Source organism: Perca flavescens, chromosome 14 (assembly GCF_004354835.1).
Source record: "Perca flavescens isolate YP-PL-M2 chromosome 14, PFLA_1.0, whole genome shotgun sequence".
Taxonomy (NCBI): Eukaryota; Metazoa; Chordata; class Actinopteri; order Perciformes; family Percidae; genus Perca; species Perca flavescens.
In genome coordinates, this window is record NC_041344.1 from 10,692,462 (window position 1) to 10,709,021 (window position 16,560).

At 37.9% G+C, this 16,560-nt stretch overlaps 1 protein-coding gene and 1 long non-coding RNA gene across 2 annotated transcripts; both read right to left on the reverse strand.

Moving 5' to 3' along the window:
• Positions 1-1,957: 1,957 nt before the first annotated feature.
• galr1a (galanin receptor 1a) lies at positions 1,958-4,333 on the reverse strand. The gene is made up of 3 exons (XM_028598180.1): positions 3,618-4,333; positions 3,153-3,218; positions 1,958-2,311 (listed from the first exon to the last, which is right to left on the reverse strand). Exons 1-3 carry the CDS (start codon positions 4,269-4,271, stop codon positions 1,958-1,960), a joined length of 1,074 nt encoding a protein of 357 aa, XP_028453981.1. The 5' UTR covers positions 4,272-4,333.
• Positions 4,334-10,319: 5,986 nt separating this feature from the next.
• LOC114568675 (uncharacterized) lies at positions 10,320-16,125 on the reverse strand. The gene is made up of 3 exons (XR_003694304.1): positions 16,038-16,125; positions 15,790-15,859; positions 10,320-11,915 (listed from the first exon to the last, which is right to left on the reverse strand). It is a non-coding gene; the product is annotated as an uncharacterized LOC114568675 (long non-coding RNA).
• Between the last annotated feature and the right edge of the window lie 435 nt (positions 16,126-16,560).

Genomic DNA, 16,560 nt, shown 5'->3' on the forward strand with positions numbered 1-16,560 from the left:
TACAGACAGAGAGGTGAAAAGACAGGTGTAGAGAAAGACAGATGAACAGACAGACAGGTGTACAGACAGAGAGATGAAAAGACAGGTGTACAGACAGAGAGGTGAAAAGACAGGTGTACAGAAAGACAGATGAACAGACAGACAGGTGTACAGACAGAGAGGTGTACAGACAGACAGGAGTACAGAAAGGCCGGTGTACAGACAGACAGGTGTACAGACAGGTGAACAGACAGATAGGTGTACAGACAAACAGACAGGTGAATAGACAGCAAAACATGGGACTTTGAATTTGCGACATCTGCCTTTTCAATCACATTACATTAAATTATTAAATATTAATTAATAATAATAATAAGTGTCATTTACTAATTTCTCCCTAAAGCTCACCATTAAGTACTCCAAGAATGTTTTAATAGTGTTGATTGCACTTACAGAGTACTAGAAGTATGCATCGAAGCTTAGCAAGCAGAAGGTGAATTTCATTTTATATTGAAATGAGGTTATTGGCTGCATACTAACTGTTCATTTTCATGTTTTTTAAGACCTAAGATGTGATAAAAGAAGATAGTTATTCAACAGGAATTGTTAGTGGAAGTAAAGCAGCTGAGAAACCAGAAAAAAATACAAAAATCATAAAAAAACACCAATAATGTTTTATGTTCTGTATAATGTTAAAACTCAAGTTTTGTCAGACGTTTAATATCTTTATTTACATGTATTGAAAAGAAAACACACACAAAAACAACACATCCAAAATCCAAAAAAGATATTATTCTGTCATATTTCTGCTGCCAAAGACGTGACAGCTTCTCCGCAGTAAGAAGAACAGTTTTTACAAATCATTTTGAGCATTTGGGCTTTGAGTAACAGCAGGGTGTCTTATGCAATACAGGATATTAAAATGAAAACTTGTATGTTTTAAGCAGCCTGACTACCAATGTAGTAGTGTACCTGCATTTAAGAAACACCTCCATACATGAAATCCTCTCCTGCTTTGCATAAAGCCCTGTTTTTCAAATGCAAATCCCTTTTCTCTCTTTTCTGAGGCAGTATGAAAGGCTAGGCTGCTGTAACATTCTGTATGTACATATAATGGCTGCAGGGGGTGGAGAGGAACATGCAGCATTACCTGTTTGCAAAAGTCATCTTAATCAAATTCAGCCTTGGGGATAAACAGGAAACTGTAATCTGTACAGATCAGAGAGCCAGGTAAACCAGCTCTGGTAAAACTGATTAGATCCAAACAAACTGTAGCATGTCATGGATTACAGCTGTGCTAATGCATGTACAGTATGAGCATTTTTGTTTTAAATATGAGTAAATAATTGATTTGTTTGTATTATTATTATTATTATTATTATTATTATTTATTAATCTCTTTGTATAATTCATTCACTCACAAAGAAATATTATACACTTGTTTATGTGGGCTGACTTGAATGCATTTGTTTGCTTATAATAAAAAGACAAAAATGTGAAAACATTTTACAGTGGTGTTAAGTTTAAGAGTACAGACACTAAATCAGAAGTTCCCATTAGCAGAAATGGGGAAAATCCGACATGTACGGTAGGTTTTAAGTATGCATCTGCATGTTTGACTGTGGAAGATATATTAGCGAGAAATAGGACAAAAGACTACTGAAAACCATTAACGAATATCCGATGAGATCAACTTCCCAGACACTTACAATAACTACATCCGGAGTACCGTATTTATAAAATGTGTATGTACATGTGTATGTGTTTAAAATGTGGTGACACTAATGAGTAATGTTACTGAGTTTGATAGAGCTCCCTGCCAGTGATTCAGCCCAATTCAAGCACAGCTTTTACAGTATGTTAAAAAGAAATATATATCAGTAATGTGGGGTTTTTCCATCTCAAACATCAATATGTATTGGATTTAAAAATCCAGGATCTTTATACAGAAAACAGAAGATGCTCTCAACACCAGACATCAGAGCATTTTGCTGATCTGAGAGTCATGACCTTTGTAAGTCACACTGATGTTAGTGGACGGTGCCGTCTCCATCCTGCTGCGGAGCTCTCTGGTGTCTTTCACGGGACACTTGCTGGGCAGCCGGCACCAGAAAACCTGCTTGTAGGAGTTCCTGAAGTTCTCCGACAGGAAAGCGTAGATGATGGGGTTAACGGAGGAGTTGCTGTAGGCCAAGCAGTGAGCCACCATCCTGAACAGGAAGGAGGCCTGGTTCAGGGGGAAAGAGCCAAACTCCACCCACAGGTGAACGATGTGGTGAGGCAACCAAGACAGGCAGAAGACCACGACCACCACCAGGACTGTCTGGGCAGTCTGTGGAGATAATGCTTGGTAATTGTTATCAAATGTACCCGGTAAACTAGAACGTCTGTTCAGGAGGAGTAACACGAGATAACGATGAGAAACATAAGGTAAAGTAAAATAATAACAGACAGGTATTTTATGGATAGTCCAGATACTGAAATACAAGATGACAAAACATGCATTTCTACTGACTGAATTCCATTACCAACTAGACTTTGCACACAAGGTCACTTCCCCACAAGGCCCCTTCACTTATATTTTCAGCGATGTAGTGCAAAATGTATGCAAGTAGTGCTGCAAGTAACATGTCCTTTCATTATTAATCTGCCAGTTATTTTCTCAATTATCATTTAGTCTATGAAATGTCAGAAAGAAGTAACAACTGCCCATCCCAGTTTCTCAGAATCAAATAACATCTTCAAATGTCACGTTTTGTCCGACCAGCTGTCCAAAACGTAAAGCTATTTCCAATATTTAATTTACTATTATATATATGAGAAAGAAAAGTAGCAAATCCTCACATTTGAGAAGCCGGAACTAGTAAATGTATGGCATTTTTGCTTGAAAAATGAAACAATGATTGATTATCGAAATAGTTGCAGACTGATTTTTACAATCAAGCTAATCGATTAATCGTTTCAGCTCTATATGCAAGTCTACAGTGTGCAGTCATTCTTTTCAATGATAATTGTGCACACTTGCTTTTCAAGCACCACTAGCACAGACCTGACCCATCATTGAACCAACCGTCATACAAGGAGAAATCAGGGAAGCATTTCCCCATTGTACCATTGGCCCATTATTGTATAACATGTAGAACATATAGAGACAGAAATAAGCTCCCACCAACCTTCTTTTTGGAGAGCTCTGATTTTTTGGACACATTCTTCAGCTTTTTGTGCAGATGGTTTAAAACCTGCAATAATAAAAGTGCAAAAAAAAGATAAAGGCTGTAAATATGTTGTTTTTTTCTATTTTAAAAAGATCTTAAATATTTTTTTAACATAATTAATCAATGCAGCACAAGCTACCAGAGTCAATACACTTTTGCATATCATTACACATGCATTATACATTCCAGATGTATGTCAGCTGCTTAGACAGATACTGTTTCAGTAATCATTTGTCAATTTCAAACAACTGTGGCTGAAAAGTCAACATTTTTACACTAGAAATGACTTCATGGGAATTAAAGCCACAATCTAACATCATGTTTAACTTTGCAGGTATCTAAATTTGGTGTGAACTGGCACAAATCTGTCATTAACACTGTAGATTTATGCGCATTCATTCACTCTGATTCATGCTCACCCACCTTTGCATAACAGACAGATATCAAAGTGAGAGGCAGGAGGTATCCAAAAACAAAAGTGCACATCACGTAGACTTTCCTCTGGTGATCCGGCCAAACCTCCCAGCAGAAGGTGTTGTTGTCCTCCCTCACCACGATGCCCTGGTAGTGCGCAACGGGAGCTGCCATGGCCAGAGACAGGATCCAGATCAGCACCACTCCGAACTTAGCGTGCCTCCCCACCCGGATCGACGAGGATTTCCTGGCGTGGACGATGGCCACGTAACGGTCCACGGACATTGCCGACAGAGTGAAAATACTGACCAGCATGGACACGGTGAAGAAATAGTGGATGAACTTGCAGATGAAAGCTCCCAGCACCCATGTGGGCAGCATGTAGATGGTGGACTGGAAGGGGACGCAGAAGAGGAGGTAGGACAGGTCCGCCACGCTCAGGTTGAGGATGAAGATTTTGGTTGTGCTCCTCGGTTGTCCCGGTTTACTGCGTGCCAGCACCGTGATCACCATGGTGTTCCCAAGCACCCCGAGGATGAAAATAAGTCCAAATATCAGAAGAGAAATAAAGTTATCTACCCCCATCTCCAGTACAGGTTTACCTGGCAGCCTCACGGTGTTGCTGTTGAAAGGCTGGCTTTGGTTTTCCAACTGTAGCTCCATCTTTTTCCACTATTCAAGAAAAGTTACATGTTGATATAAAACATGCATATCCTCCACGTGAAGCTCGGGTTGGATTTTCTCTTGAATAAAGGTTGGATGGAGCTCATGCGTTTGCAGGCTGCTCCTAAGCAACGTCACCATGTTGTGCGCAACACAGCCAACCAATACCTTTCCACTGTTTCCAGTGACCTGCAGCCAGTGAAATGGGAATAAACTGAAATCCTCTTATACACTGTTTAAACCATTAACAACAGTTCACCAAGCATTCAGTCTTACTTCATTAAAACAAGTTAATAAACACATGTTGACAAATGTGTTACCAAACATGATGTATCAGAGATTCATATAAGGTAGATATGTATTTATAATAGGTTATTGTTTTGCAATATTTGTAGAATACAAACTCATATATTTCACAAGTATTAGATGAATATACTCTAAGATACCCACATACATGTGCCATTGAGATAGTCCACCCCCATTCCCATCCCCCCACCAGCTGTGCCTATCTATTACTCGTCCTTGTTTAAAAGGTACAGACTTATCTCAAACAAATTCACATTATTCATAATTATTTTGCACTAAGAAAACACAAGATATCAAAAGTGTGGCATTGTATAATTCATTATGATGAACTGTACAATGAATGTGTCTGCCAACATTAAAGAAGCCTTTTGTTTTTGTTTTGTTTAATTAAAGAGTGCACTTCAGTCTATTATAATGAATGGATTTGGATATTTTCTGAGACAGCTACTGTGTAGCATAAATATTTATTCTGCTGGTCTTAGAGCACAACTTTATCAGGTCTCACTGTCTGCATCAGTAATTCATCAACTGATTAATTATAAAAGACTTACTCAGTACACATACATATTTATAAATGTATAAATGCTTATCTATGCATACATATTTATTTCAAATATACTATTCCAGTTTGATCTGGATTATCAGAACTTTGCAGTATTGGTTTTGCACAACCAATTTCATTAAGGGAAGGGACGTGTAGGATCAAGCATTGTTGGAGCTTTACCAATTCTAGGACTTAAAAGTCAGCATAGCGTGGCCTCTGTTGCACAGAGTTGTTTTGTAAGAAGACGTTGAATACTAATATAAATTTTATGATCCATCCAAAAGTTGTTGAGCTATTTCAGACCGCCTGACCGACAAACCAACATTACCATCCCTAGAGCCATGCCACTAGCATAGCTAAAATCTGTATCTCAGAAGTCCCACAAATTTATGGAAGTACAAAATTAAATTAGTGGATTTGCCGGTTAATTTTCCTGTAATATTTAATATTTAAGAACATTTTGATTTAATCCTTAAATTCTAAACATATAAGTGAATGTGCACAGACTCAGCCAGGAAATACTTTCTCATTTTTCTCATTTCCATCGATCGTACCCAGCCTTCAGCCTGTGTTATTGATCTGCTGATCAGGTCTGGGAACAGCTGTATGATCATTATGCAAGCATTTGAGTCTCAGGCGGACCAATGCTGAGAGATCTGCCCCGGGGATAACCATCTGGAAATGACGACAGAGATGATGCACATGCTATGTAACCTGAGAGCAGAGGCTGATGTTATCTTGGGGTCCACTTGTCCTCAGATGATTGTACACATTTGAAGCTGTTATTGATTATGCGCCTGCTTAATTTGCTGGTGTTAATCAGGTAAATTCAACACAGACACTATACTCTTATGAAGATGAGGATGGTAATAATGCTGATGAAGATGGTGGTGATGGTTTGGATCTTAGCCTTTCAGAAAAATAATAGCAGTCATTATATCACAGGCTTATTATACTTCGGGGAGCAGGGCAGCTGTTTTGTAATTGGTTCATGTCCTGAAGCAGGCTGAAGTTTCCATGGTGACTCTTTACTCCATTGACTGAGATGTTATCCATCTATCTGCTGGGTAGAAGAAAGGCCCACTGAAGCTACATTAAATATCTGTGCATGAAGATGTATTGGTATATTGAGCAAAACCAGATACATACTGAACCAAAATACATTACATACTCTGTACTGCACACTCATTTTACCATATACTGTATGTTATATTGTGTAGAAGTCTGGGGAAATACTTACAAAAGAATATTTGCACATTGCAAAAAAAGAGCATTCAGGATACTAAATCACACCGGGTATCATGAGCTGAAATTTATGGACATTGTTACATTCAAAACTGCATAATTTATGTTTAAAGTTAAAGAAAATAATTGACCTTGCAACATACACGCAATGTTTAATGAAAGAGACGGGAGATATCATCTAAGAGGTCATTGTATGTTCAAACAACCTCTTGTGCGAACTACTGTTAAAAGTATGTGTTTCAGTTTGTGGGGTGACCTTATGTCATCAAACAGAGCCTTAATGTCATTCAGTTCAAAAATAGATTAAAGAAATCATTACTTGACCAGTACAGAAAAGAATAGACTGAAATGCAGGAACGGAATTGTAATATAAAGGTATTGTCATGTATTGTTTTACTGTTTTAAGTTATTGTAAGACTGAAAAAAGTGTATGCTGTATTTGCATATCTCCTTACTTTGTATCAATTTGATTTTGTTAAATAGGAGCAGGACCAAATAAGCTATTTGCTTCCACCTGCTCCTTCTCGAACTAATCCCTTTTATATTTTTATTTTGTTAAAATCTGATTGTTTGGGTTTTATTTTATATTTTTAAAATTTTGTTTTTGTTTTTTGTGGTTGTTTTGTCTTGCAACAATGTTGATTGTTCGAGATAAATAAATAAAAGGAAATTAAGCTTTAAGACAGCATCTAATTTCCCAAGAAATGTATCAATTATTCCTGCAGAATTGTGACACAGTTTTTGTTCTTGGCACTGTCCGTGGTGCTGAAATAGTTCAGCACTCATCAGCTCATCCGTCATCAACTCATAACCCTAAACCAGCTCATCTGTCCATTTGAGAATGACATCCTTCCTCTTTGCAGATTGACAGTAGTGGTGGTGGTGCTCTTAAAGAGGAAAAAAAAGAAAAAAATAATAACCGAAAAGAAAAAGTTCTTCCCGGACTCCTTGGTCTTATGTGAGGGAATAACATTTATTTCTGGTGCATTGTATAGGGTCCCCTTTATCATAAATCTGTTTTTATTATTTCTGCGCTTGTGAAGATCCTACGTGGTCAAAACCAGACTAAAGAAAGCCTTTTAATATAAAAGTTTTACTGTGTCCAAGAATGTCTGAAGAATTTATTCTTTTTTGTGTTCCAAAAGTCTTTTCAACCTATCATAACCTAATATTTACTGAATGTTATATGTTTGTACTTTCTTTTCTTTTCTTAATCAAGTGGGTTTTTTTTTTACTTTTAATACATTTTTTAACACAGAACACATCTGTGCACAGTCCTTGCGATTAGAAATGAAATGCATTTTTCAAATCAGGCCTTGTCTGACTCTTCCAATGGTGGACCAATAAAGCCTGCTAATGCCAGTCCAAATTATTCTTTAGGTATACTCCATGGTTATGGATGGATTAAGAGATTATGGGCCCCTGGGCACAGACGTGGCCCCACCATCTTTTCTACATTTGAGGAAGACGCAGACTTGTGATGCTTTTGCCATTTGTTATTTTGCATCTGTTTGTACTTGTTACACATCTTTCTGTGGTTTTGTATGTCTTCTTTGTGTTCACTTTGCATCTCTTTGTGGTCGGTACTGCATGTGTCTTTTCGAGTGACATTTTGCAGGTGAAGGCCAGGGGGAGCCCCGACACTTTGGGCCGGTGCCCGGTAGGCCCATTCAGTAGCTCGAGACTAATCTCCTAATAAACAAAGCTGGGGAGATTCTGGCAGCTGTTAATGCAACCATTTTCCAAAACTTTTAATTACTGTTTTCCAAAGAGCATAAACTAAAAAACATTCCCAAATCAAATGAAGGAAAACACCTGCTACATTTTAAACATCCAACAGTATTAATCGCCCATGAGTCCCATTTTTTAGCCATGCTACTTGATTTTGTTAACATTGTCATTCGGTTTGTCCCAACTGTAATTATACTTCCTCTGTGTCTGAGTTTTTCTTTATGCTAATCGAGAGTCTAAGGACAGAGGGTTTGTTGTTGCCATTGACAAATTAAGAAGTGAAGGAAAAGAAGAAGTCACAAAGAAGCAAATTAATGAAGTCTTAATACATGAGCTGTAATACACAGTAATCTCATGATATCATACCACAAAAGCAGTGTCACTGCATCAACTTCCTCCCACCTCTATGTGATCTTCTTTACCAACCTTGTTAGAGACTTAAGAAGATAAGCTGCTTTGGACCCTGTTGCTCTTCCTCTCAGGTAGTTATTCCTTTAGCTCAGAGCTGTTGTTACCATGACACTGAGGCATGAGAGGAGACCACAGCCACAGCTCATCCATTTACCCCAATCATTTGAAATGGACTCACCTTGCTTGGTAAATAGCTGGAAGCTGCAGATTGCCATTTGGGTGATTTAGTCCAGTGTTTTTTTCTCTTCGGTTTTGTTTTGGTCAGATGTAAAAACAGTACGTCTTTAGATTATAGTGGTTGTTTGTAATACTGGGAGATAAAAATGAGGATTATGTCACTTTAAGTGTGTTAGTCTTTCTGATTAAGCTGGCATCAATCTTCAGTGTCTGAAAACTGAAAATGTTGTTTGGCAAAAACATGTATTTCTTTTAATTTACTGGTTATTCTTCACATTGTGGACTGCAATGAATGCATTGAATTTATTTCTGAAATTTATTCTCACAATACCAGAAAGATCCCCTTTTTTGCTAAACAAAACATGTCCGATATACCCTCAGATATCTTGGTGTACTGTAGATCTGGAATGCCAAAGTCAAGACAGCAATGATGATTACACAATCCCCACAATTTGGTTCATCTGAATGTCTTCATATTTAAGTACAGACAGAAAAAGGTTGCTGTATAATTGCATGGTTTAGAAAAGAAGCCTAGTTTGATTTTTCATTTTGGCTCAAATGTTGAATATGAATCCTGGATTACAATCCTGTGGAAGAAGTACTCAAGTAGCAATACTGCTCTGTAAAAATTATCTAACTAACAAAGTCTCAGTGGAATGAAATAAGTGTTAGTGAAGCTTAATAAATCATCAGATGTTTATATTTTGTCCTCCTGCTGCACGTTCATGCACATCGCAGTTCCTCACACCAGCAGTAGAGGGAGTGAGGGAGGGCTGCCCCTACGCTCATGTCTTTACAATGTGATTCATCTTCCTTAAGTGTCTCAAGTGCGAACACAAACAGATGGTGTCTCTTTTACAACCTTTATTTGCTGCAGATAAATGTGTTGAACATGTGTGCTCAGTGTCACCACACACTCACACACTCACATTGGGAGCTGAAGCCCACCATGGCCTGTGAGCTCTTCCACTGAAGCAAATGCAGATTAAAGTTGTTTACTCGCACACAGCCACTTCCATATTCTGTACATGCCACATACTGCAGGAGGCAACATGGCGGTTTATTAAGTATTGAAGTGAAATATCGGTTTGTGCTGGGAACATGCTATTGTCAAACATGGCATCTGAAGTCACTTGTTCTAAATAAATTAACTTTATTTATATAGTGTCCACCTTACCATAACCAACATATGTGAGGCAGAAGAATGAGTAAAGAAAGAAAGAGGACATGACTGTAAAGTAAAAAGAATTACATATTTCATTAGTCGATTACACACATTTTTATATAAATAGTTTCCTGCACATGACACTCGTATTGCTATAAAATTGTTTCAAGAATTATGGTCATATAATCAGATAATTATTTAGTTTAAATGTGTTATAGACAAATAAAGTGAAAAGCTAAAAGTATATTAAGGCCATCTACTGTATGTCAAAATGACTATCATACAGAAAGTTGTGAACATTCTCTGATGCCTGCCAAAGATGACAGACTATGATACCCATTACCTGAAAATGGCTGAAATCACATCCATTTGTAGGGTGTCATGCTTTTCTTTCACATATTTATGGTGTAGTGAAACTCTAAAAGGTGAATGCAATGATAGAAATGGAAAAAAAAAGCTACCAAAAAGAAGCAAAATTATTAAAGATCATCAGTGTGTAGCTTCTTTTCTCTTCTGACATTTACTGTAAAATCAGAAAAAGTCTCCTGTTGCGTCAATCCTTTATTTACAGAAGCAGTGGCTCAAAAATATCCTCCGGGCCTCCGTTTGAAACAAGAGAGCATGATATTGTTGAGATGCTAAACAAATGATAGCATTATGCTCGAGCCCTGGCGGCAGCTCCTGCCAAATGTTGATGAAATTGTTGGCTTTCGACCACCAAGACATTTGCATTGAGTTGTTTACCGGCCAAAAGGAGCACTGTGAGGACGCAGTGTGGGAAAATAAACCATTCACATCTTACGGCTGATCCTATTAGTTCAAACAATAGGAATTTTCAGAGACAATGCAACGTTAAAATGTGTCAGAAAATCAGCAGTACGCCAAGTTCTGTTAGCTTTTAAGACCATGGTTAGTTATTTATCGAATACAAAATGTAAAGTTAGACACAATTACATGTTTTCATCAAAAGGAGAAAGTGTAGAGACTTATCTTGGCCCGAGCATCCACTGAATGGTTACATCAGCTGCTGAGCATCATAGCTATGTTGTCATCTGCGTTATAGGCGGCAGGGACTGCAGCATGAAGACATGAAGAGGTCACCCAGGGTGACAAAGACACACAACAACGCAAAGGCTTTTCACTCTCAAAGCCAATTATTGGTCCCTGATTACAGACAGAATCACGTATTCCTATTTTACCTTGAGCGGTTATCATCCCTGCTGGATTTGAGAAAAAATAAGCAGAACAAAGCTATTTGATACTTCAATCAACTTATGTAAATACAGTCGGATATCTGCAGACGTCAAGGCTTTACAGCTTTCATAAAAACGTCAGTGAATGAAAAAAACCAAATCCTCTGTTGTGTAACAGCAGCTTTCAGGGTCAGACTGATATATTCTTACTGAAGAACACATTTGACGCATTTAACACTTTCACAAATGGTTTCACTGCTTTTGGTAGCTGTTACTCTGAGTACAAGACAGACAGATGGATGTATAGAAGTCATTTTAAAAAAAAATAGGAGTCAAGATGGCTTCAGACAATACAACTGAACACCAGGTTCCATTGGATTGTGTCTTTGGGAAACAATCTAGACTCATCTGACTACTTTTAACTCAAGTGACCTGTAATGCTCGCTGTACAGTAGATAAAAATGTGACAGCATCAAACTTATTCTCACAGAGGTTTCAGAAGTCAAAATGTTTTAACTAATTACTGTAAAAGCCAAAACGTTCAGTTTCTGCACATGTGATAGGACAGAGGAAGGCTTTCTTTCTCTCCCTCTCTCCAGAAGCAGATATATTCAGCTGCCTCTCTGAGTGGGCGTCTTTGGTCTAGATTGACATTCCTGCCGGGGTTCAAGGATATCTCCCGTGTTTGTGTCCCACAGCTCTCTTGCAATGGCCGCTATTGTTTCCCCTGCGCTCAGCCTCAAACTTCCAGCCCCAGGAACAAATCCAAGACTCTTCTGGACATGAGGGCACAAGCAGTGTGACCAGCCCACTCTCTGCATTCCCGTACCCTACCTCTGTCAGGCCCGTGGGTGCTGCGCTGAGGCTCGGCCCTGCAGGACAAACAGACGGAGCACTGTGTACGAGGCAGAGTGGACAAACATGTCTCCCTCTGCATCTATCCCCATTTTACTGTGTTTATACAGGGAACTATGCAGCTATGTAGCCTCCATAGACTTCAATGATATGGCCGCTCATGTTCAGATTCAATTTTCACCCACTTTCGTATTCAGGATTCCTTAGCGGATGAGTTCAATTAAAGGCCTTGACTTTCTCCATTTTGACGAGGATTTGATTTAGTTTTTCCAAAGGACATAGTTGTTTTCCATTCAATTCAGTCAATGTGTAACCAGTCAGTAATCCAGTAATTCTGCAAAGCATGCCATGAATTCTCAGAATATTGATTTATTTAGATGTGCTCCAAATGTATAACCTTATATAGTTTCATAGCCTTTAAAATAATGATTTTTCTGTCAAACCTTATTTGAAATAAACATTTGTGTTGGGTTTTCAGGCTGACAAAAATGCTCAAAATAACAAGATGCAGATTTGATGTTACATTTTTTGGTCATATTCTTTCCTGTTGGGAGACTACAAGAAAAAGTGATTTCCTTTTTTGGGTGTTTAACTACGGTGGCCGACAGGGGAAAACACACTGCAACTTGAAAACGCATGCAAATAGGCAAAACACAAGTAAATGACAACACGTGTAGCATTTAGCAAACACGCTGCAAATACACAAAACACAACCAAATAGGCTACACAAATGCGCTGCAAATACAGAAACGATGCAAAATGGAAAGCACACAAACCCCGAAAACAGATTCAACAGAAAAACGCTGCATCCAGTTTACACAACAGAAGGCGAGGTTATGTGAGACACAGTGGATATTTTGTTCTCCTATTTATTTATTTTTTTAGATTTTTAATAAGTGTTCTACTTTTCAGTAACATTTATGGGCTTTTAACTAGTGTTAGCTAGCAAGCTCTTGAAGTCAGTCTCTAACACTGTAGCTACATAAACCTGTAGCTCTTTATAATACTATAAATTACTTTTCTTCGTTTCCAAAACATAAATTCTCTCTCTCTCTCTCTCTCTCTCTCTCTCTCTCTCTCTCTCTCTCTCTCTCTCTCTCTCTCTCTCTCTCTCTCTCTCTCTCTCTCTCTCACACATCACAAATCAAGCTATACGCTTCCCCTAGGTGCCTGGAGAACTTCCATTGTATAAACTGGATGCAGCATTTTTCTGTTTTATTCCTTTTTGGGATTTGTGTGCTTTTCATTTTGCATCTTTTCTGTATTTGCAGCGATTTTGTGTATTTGGATGTGTTGTGTTTGTTAAATGCTGTGCATGTGTTGTCAAATTAATGAAGATTTATTCTTAATTTGCTTGTTTTTTTTTTTTGTGGTGCTTTTTGGCCATCATAGATAACATGAAAAAAAAACAAGGTAAGACAAAACCAGATTAAAAAGGTGCTGTAGGTAGGATCGCGACAATCCAGGATTTAGCCAAAAAATGTGAACATTGACAACTTTTCAGTCCCTCCCCCTTTTCTGCTAAAGCCCAAAACTGTCTCCTAAGCCCCTCCTCCCACAAGGGAGAATAAATGTGTGTGCCCGAGCAGTGATTGACACGCAGTTAGAGACACCCCCCCCTGGCCCTGATTGGTGTATCTGAACAGGGAGCGGTGGATTTTTGCAAATCGCACTACAGGCTGGAGGTTTTTTAATTACCTGCTTCAACATATGGTCAGTTTAAGCAAATATGACAGAAAGTTAGTTTTATAAGTCTTATCTACTGCACCTTTAAGGGGCTCTAAAGTGGCTGTACATTAGACTCTTGAGGCACTAGGCTAACGCTAACATCATGCTAACATGCTCACACACAACAATGCTAACATGCTGATGTTAAGCATAATGTTTACCATGTTCCCCATGTGATTTTAGTATGTTAGCATGCTAACATTTGCTACTAAGCACTTAAAGTACAGCTGAGGATGATGGGAATAGCAAAAGTTATGCAGGTATTTGGTCATAAAACAAATAAATTGACACTTTGACCTGATGATGTCAATGCTAAATTGAGTCATCAAAGATGATCAAAGGTATTACAATTTATCCTGAGGGGAACATTAATGCCTGCAATGAATCTCATGTCAATTCATCCAATAGTGTTTTAGTTATTTCACCAAGAATAAAAACACGAAATCTTGTCAGGGATCAAAGTCATTAGGATTTATCATCTGAGAACCCTGAATGTCTGTACAATATTTTGTGCCAATGGATCTAGTAGATGTTGAGATATTTCACTGGATAAGTGAAAACTTTCACCTGCTGGAGTCAAAGGAAAATACTGGGGATCACCAAGGTCAGCAGGATTCATCTTCTGGGGACAATGAATGTCTGATCCAATTTTCATGACAATCGAGTTGTTGAGATATTTCAGCCTGGACAAAAGCAGCCAACTTTGCTTACTCAACAACCATGCTGCTAATAAATGGCTTTTGAAAAACATTAAAGAAGATCATAGTTTGAAATTCAATAAATCATCCTGGCCATTTTGCAAAGCATGCCATATTTATTTGATTCATAGCTTAATTGTTCCTCAATCTCTGTGGGTCTATAAATAAGTATTATATTATAAGTATTAAGTATTATTCATATGTGTCTCACATCATACGACTGTTCTGTGCTGCATCTGAATAAACATATGGAGTCTGTCGACTGGGAAATCCACCCAGAAATCATCCCTACTCTGTCTCTTTTACTCTCTAATCTTGTTTTAGCAAGAAACTGAAAACAGAAGATTGGGCTGCTGGATTTCAGAGTCTTAAGGTTTTATATTAGAAAATGATGCCAAAGGCATTTATTTAAATTCGTATTTTGGGGATAACATATTTCCTGATTGTATTTGGAGTTCAATACAGTACAGGCCAAAAGTTTGGACACACCTTCTCATTCAAATGTGTTTCCTTTTATTTTCATGACTATTTACATTGTAGATTCTCACTGAAGGCATCAAAACTATGAATGAACACATATGGAATCATGTACTTAACAAAAAAGTGTGAAATAACTGCAAACATGTCTTATATTTTAGATTCTTCAAAGTAGCCACCCTTTCCTTTTTTATTAATAAGGGAAAACATTCCACTAATTAACCCTGACAAAGCACACCTGTGAAGTGAAAACCATTTCAGGTGACTACTTAATGAAGCTCATTGAGAGAACACCAAGGGTTTGCAGAGTTATCAAAAAAAGCAAAGGGTGGATACTTTGAAGAATCTAAAATATAAGACATGTTTTCACTTATTTCACACTTTTTTGTTAAGTACATAATTCCATATGTGTTCATTCATAGTTTTGATGCCTTCAGTGAGAATCTACAATGTAAATAGTCATGAAAATAAAGAAACACATTGAATGAGAAGGTGTGTCCAAACTTTTGGTCTGTACTGTATACCCCTGACTGTTTCGCTGCAACACTAATGCAGCATCAAAACTTTATTTTAGTTTAAATTTTCTCTTGTTATAATGCTCATCTGGATAATTGTGCTGCATTATAAAAGCAGCAGGATGGCAGGACATAAACTAATTTCGGAAATGATGCAACTGTACTTCCACCTCTGAAATGATCTTGAAAGGTTTTTTGTTTGTCATATGTTCTGCGATGTGAAAACAGATTATACAGATTATAGTATAGAGTGTGGTCCAGACCTACTCTATCTGTAAAGTGTCTCGAGATAACTCTTGTTATGATTTGATACTATAAATAAAATTCAATTGAATTAATCTGTTGCCACATTGTTGTTTTTTTAACTCTAAAAGCTACTTTCTGATTTGAAATAAAAAAACGCTATAACAAGTCATCTGTTCTAAAAAATTTAATATTCTGATGCTGCATGGGTGTTTTCTAACACAACTTACCCTGCAACAGATGGTGCTTTGTTTGCCGACTGCTGCAGCCGCTGCGGATGAAACAACACATCCAGGACTCCTTGTAGTGTTGAAATGTGGTAAACATTAAATCTAAAGCTACACTCAGCCAAACACACAATATTTTAAATCATGCATATAAGACTGACAATGACAGAAAGTATTCTCACAAAGAAATAAACATTGAACTTGGCATTCCTTACCTTGGAAACAGTGGTGAACAAAACAATCTTACTCACATGTTTTGAAGCTTTTAACCCCACACACATGAAGTTTGCTCAGTTGCGGATGTTAAAACCTTTCATTATAGAGCGCTACAGGAATGAGTCCTAGAGCCCGGAAATTAGCTAAGATTTTTGCACTTCCGGTTCCCTTGTCTCTAATTGTCCGTTCATGCCACCTGGGAATATCAGGGACCGCCCCCATGATTACGTTGTTTTTTCCAACTGCCAGCGTTCATGTGCTTCACTGTCTATGGTCGGGATGCGTGTTCTTCTTCTGTTATATTGGTGTTTGGCATAACAACTTGTTGCATGACTGCCACCAGATGTTGGGCGTAGCCTAGAGCATCGGGTGTGTGAAAACATGAAGGCCACAATAACAAAAGGACACCCCAAATCTCTTCAATTACACATTACTTTCCTCACTACGGTTTGTACAAGAATTGTATTGGTTTACTTGTTACTGGCAATAGCACACAACTTTTAACTAATTTAAGTTACTCTGTAGAAACCTATGGACGACTACAACCTAAATCGATAG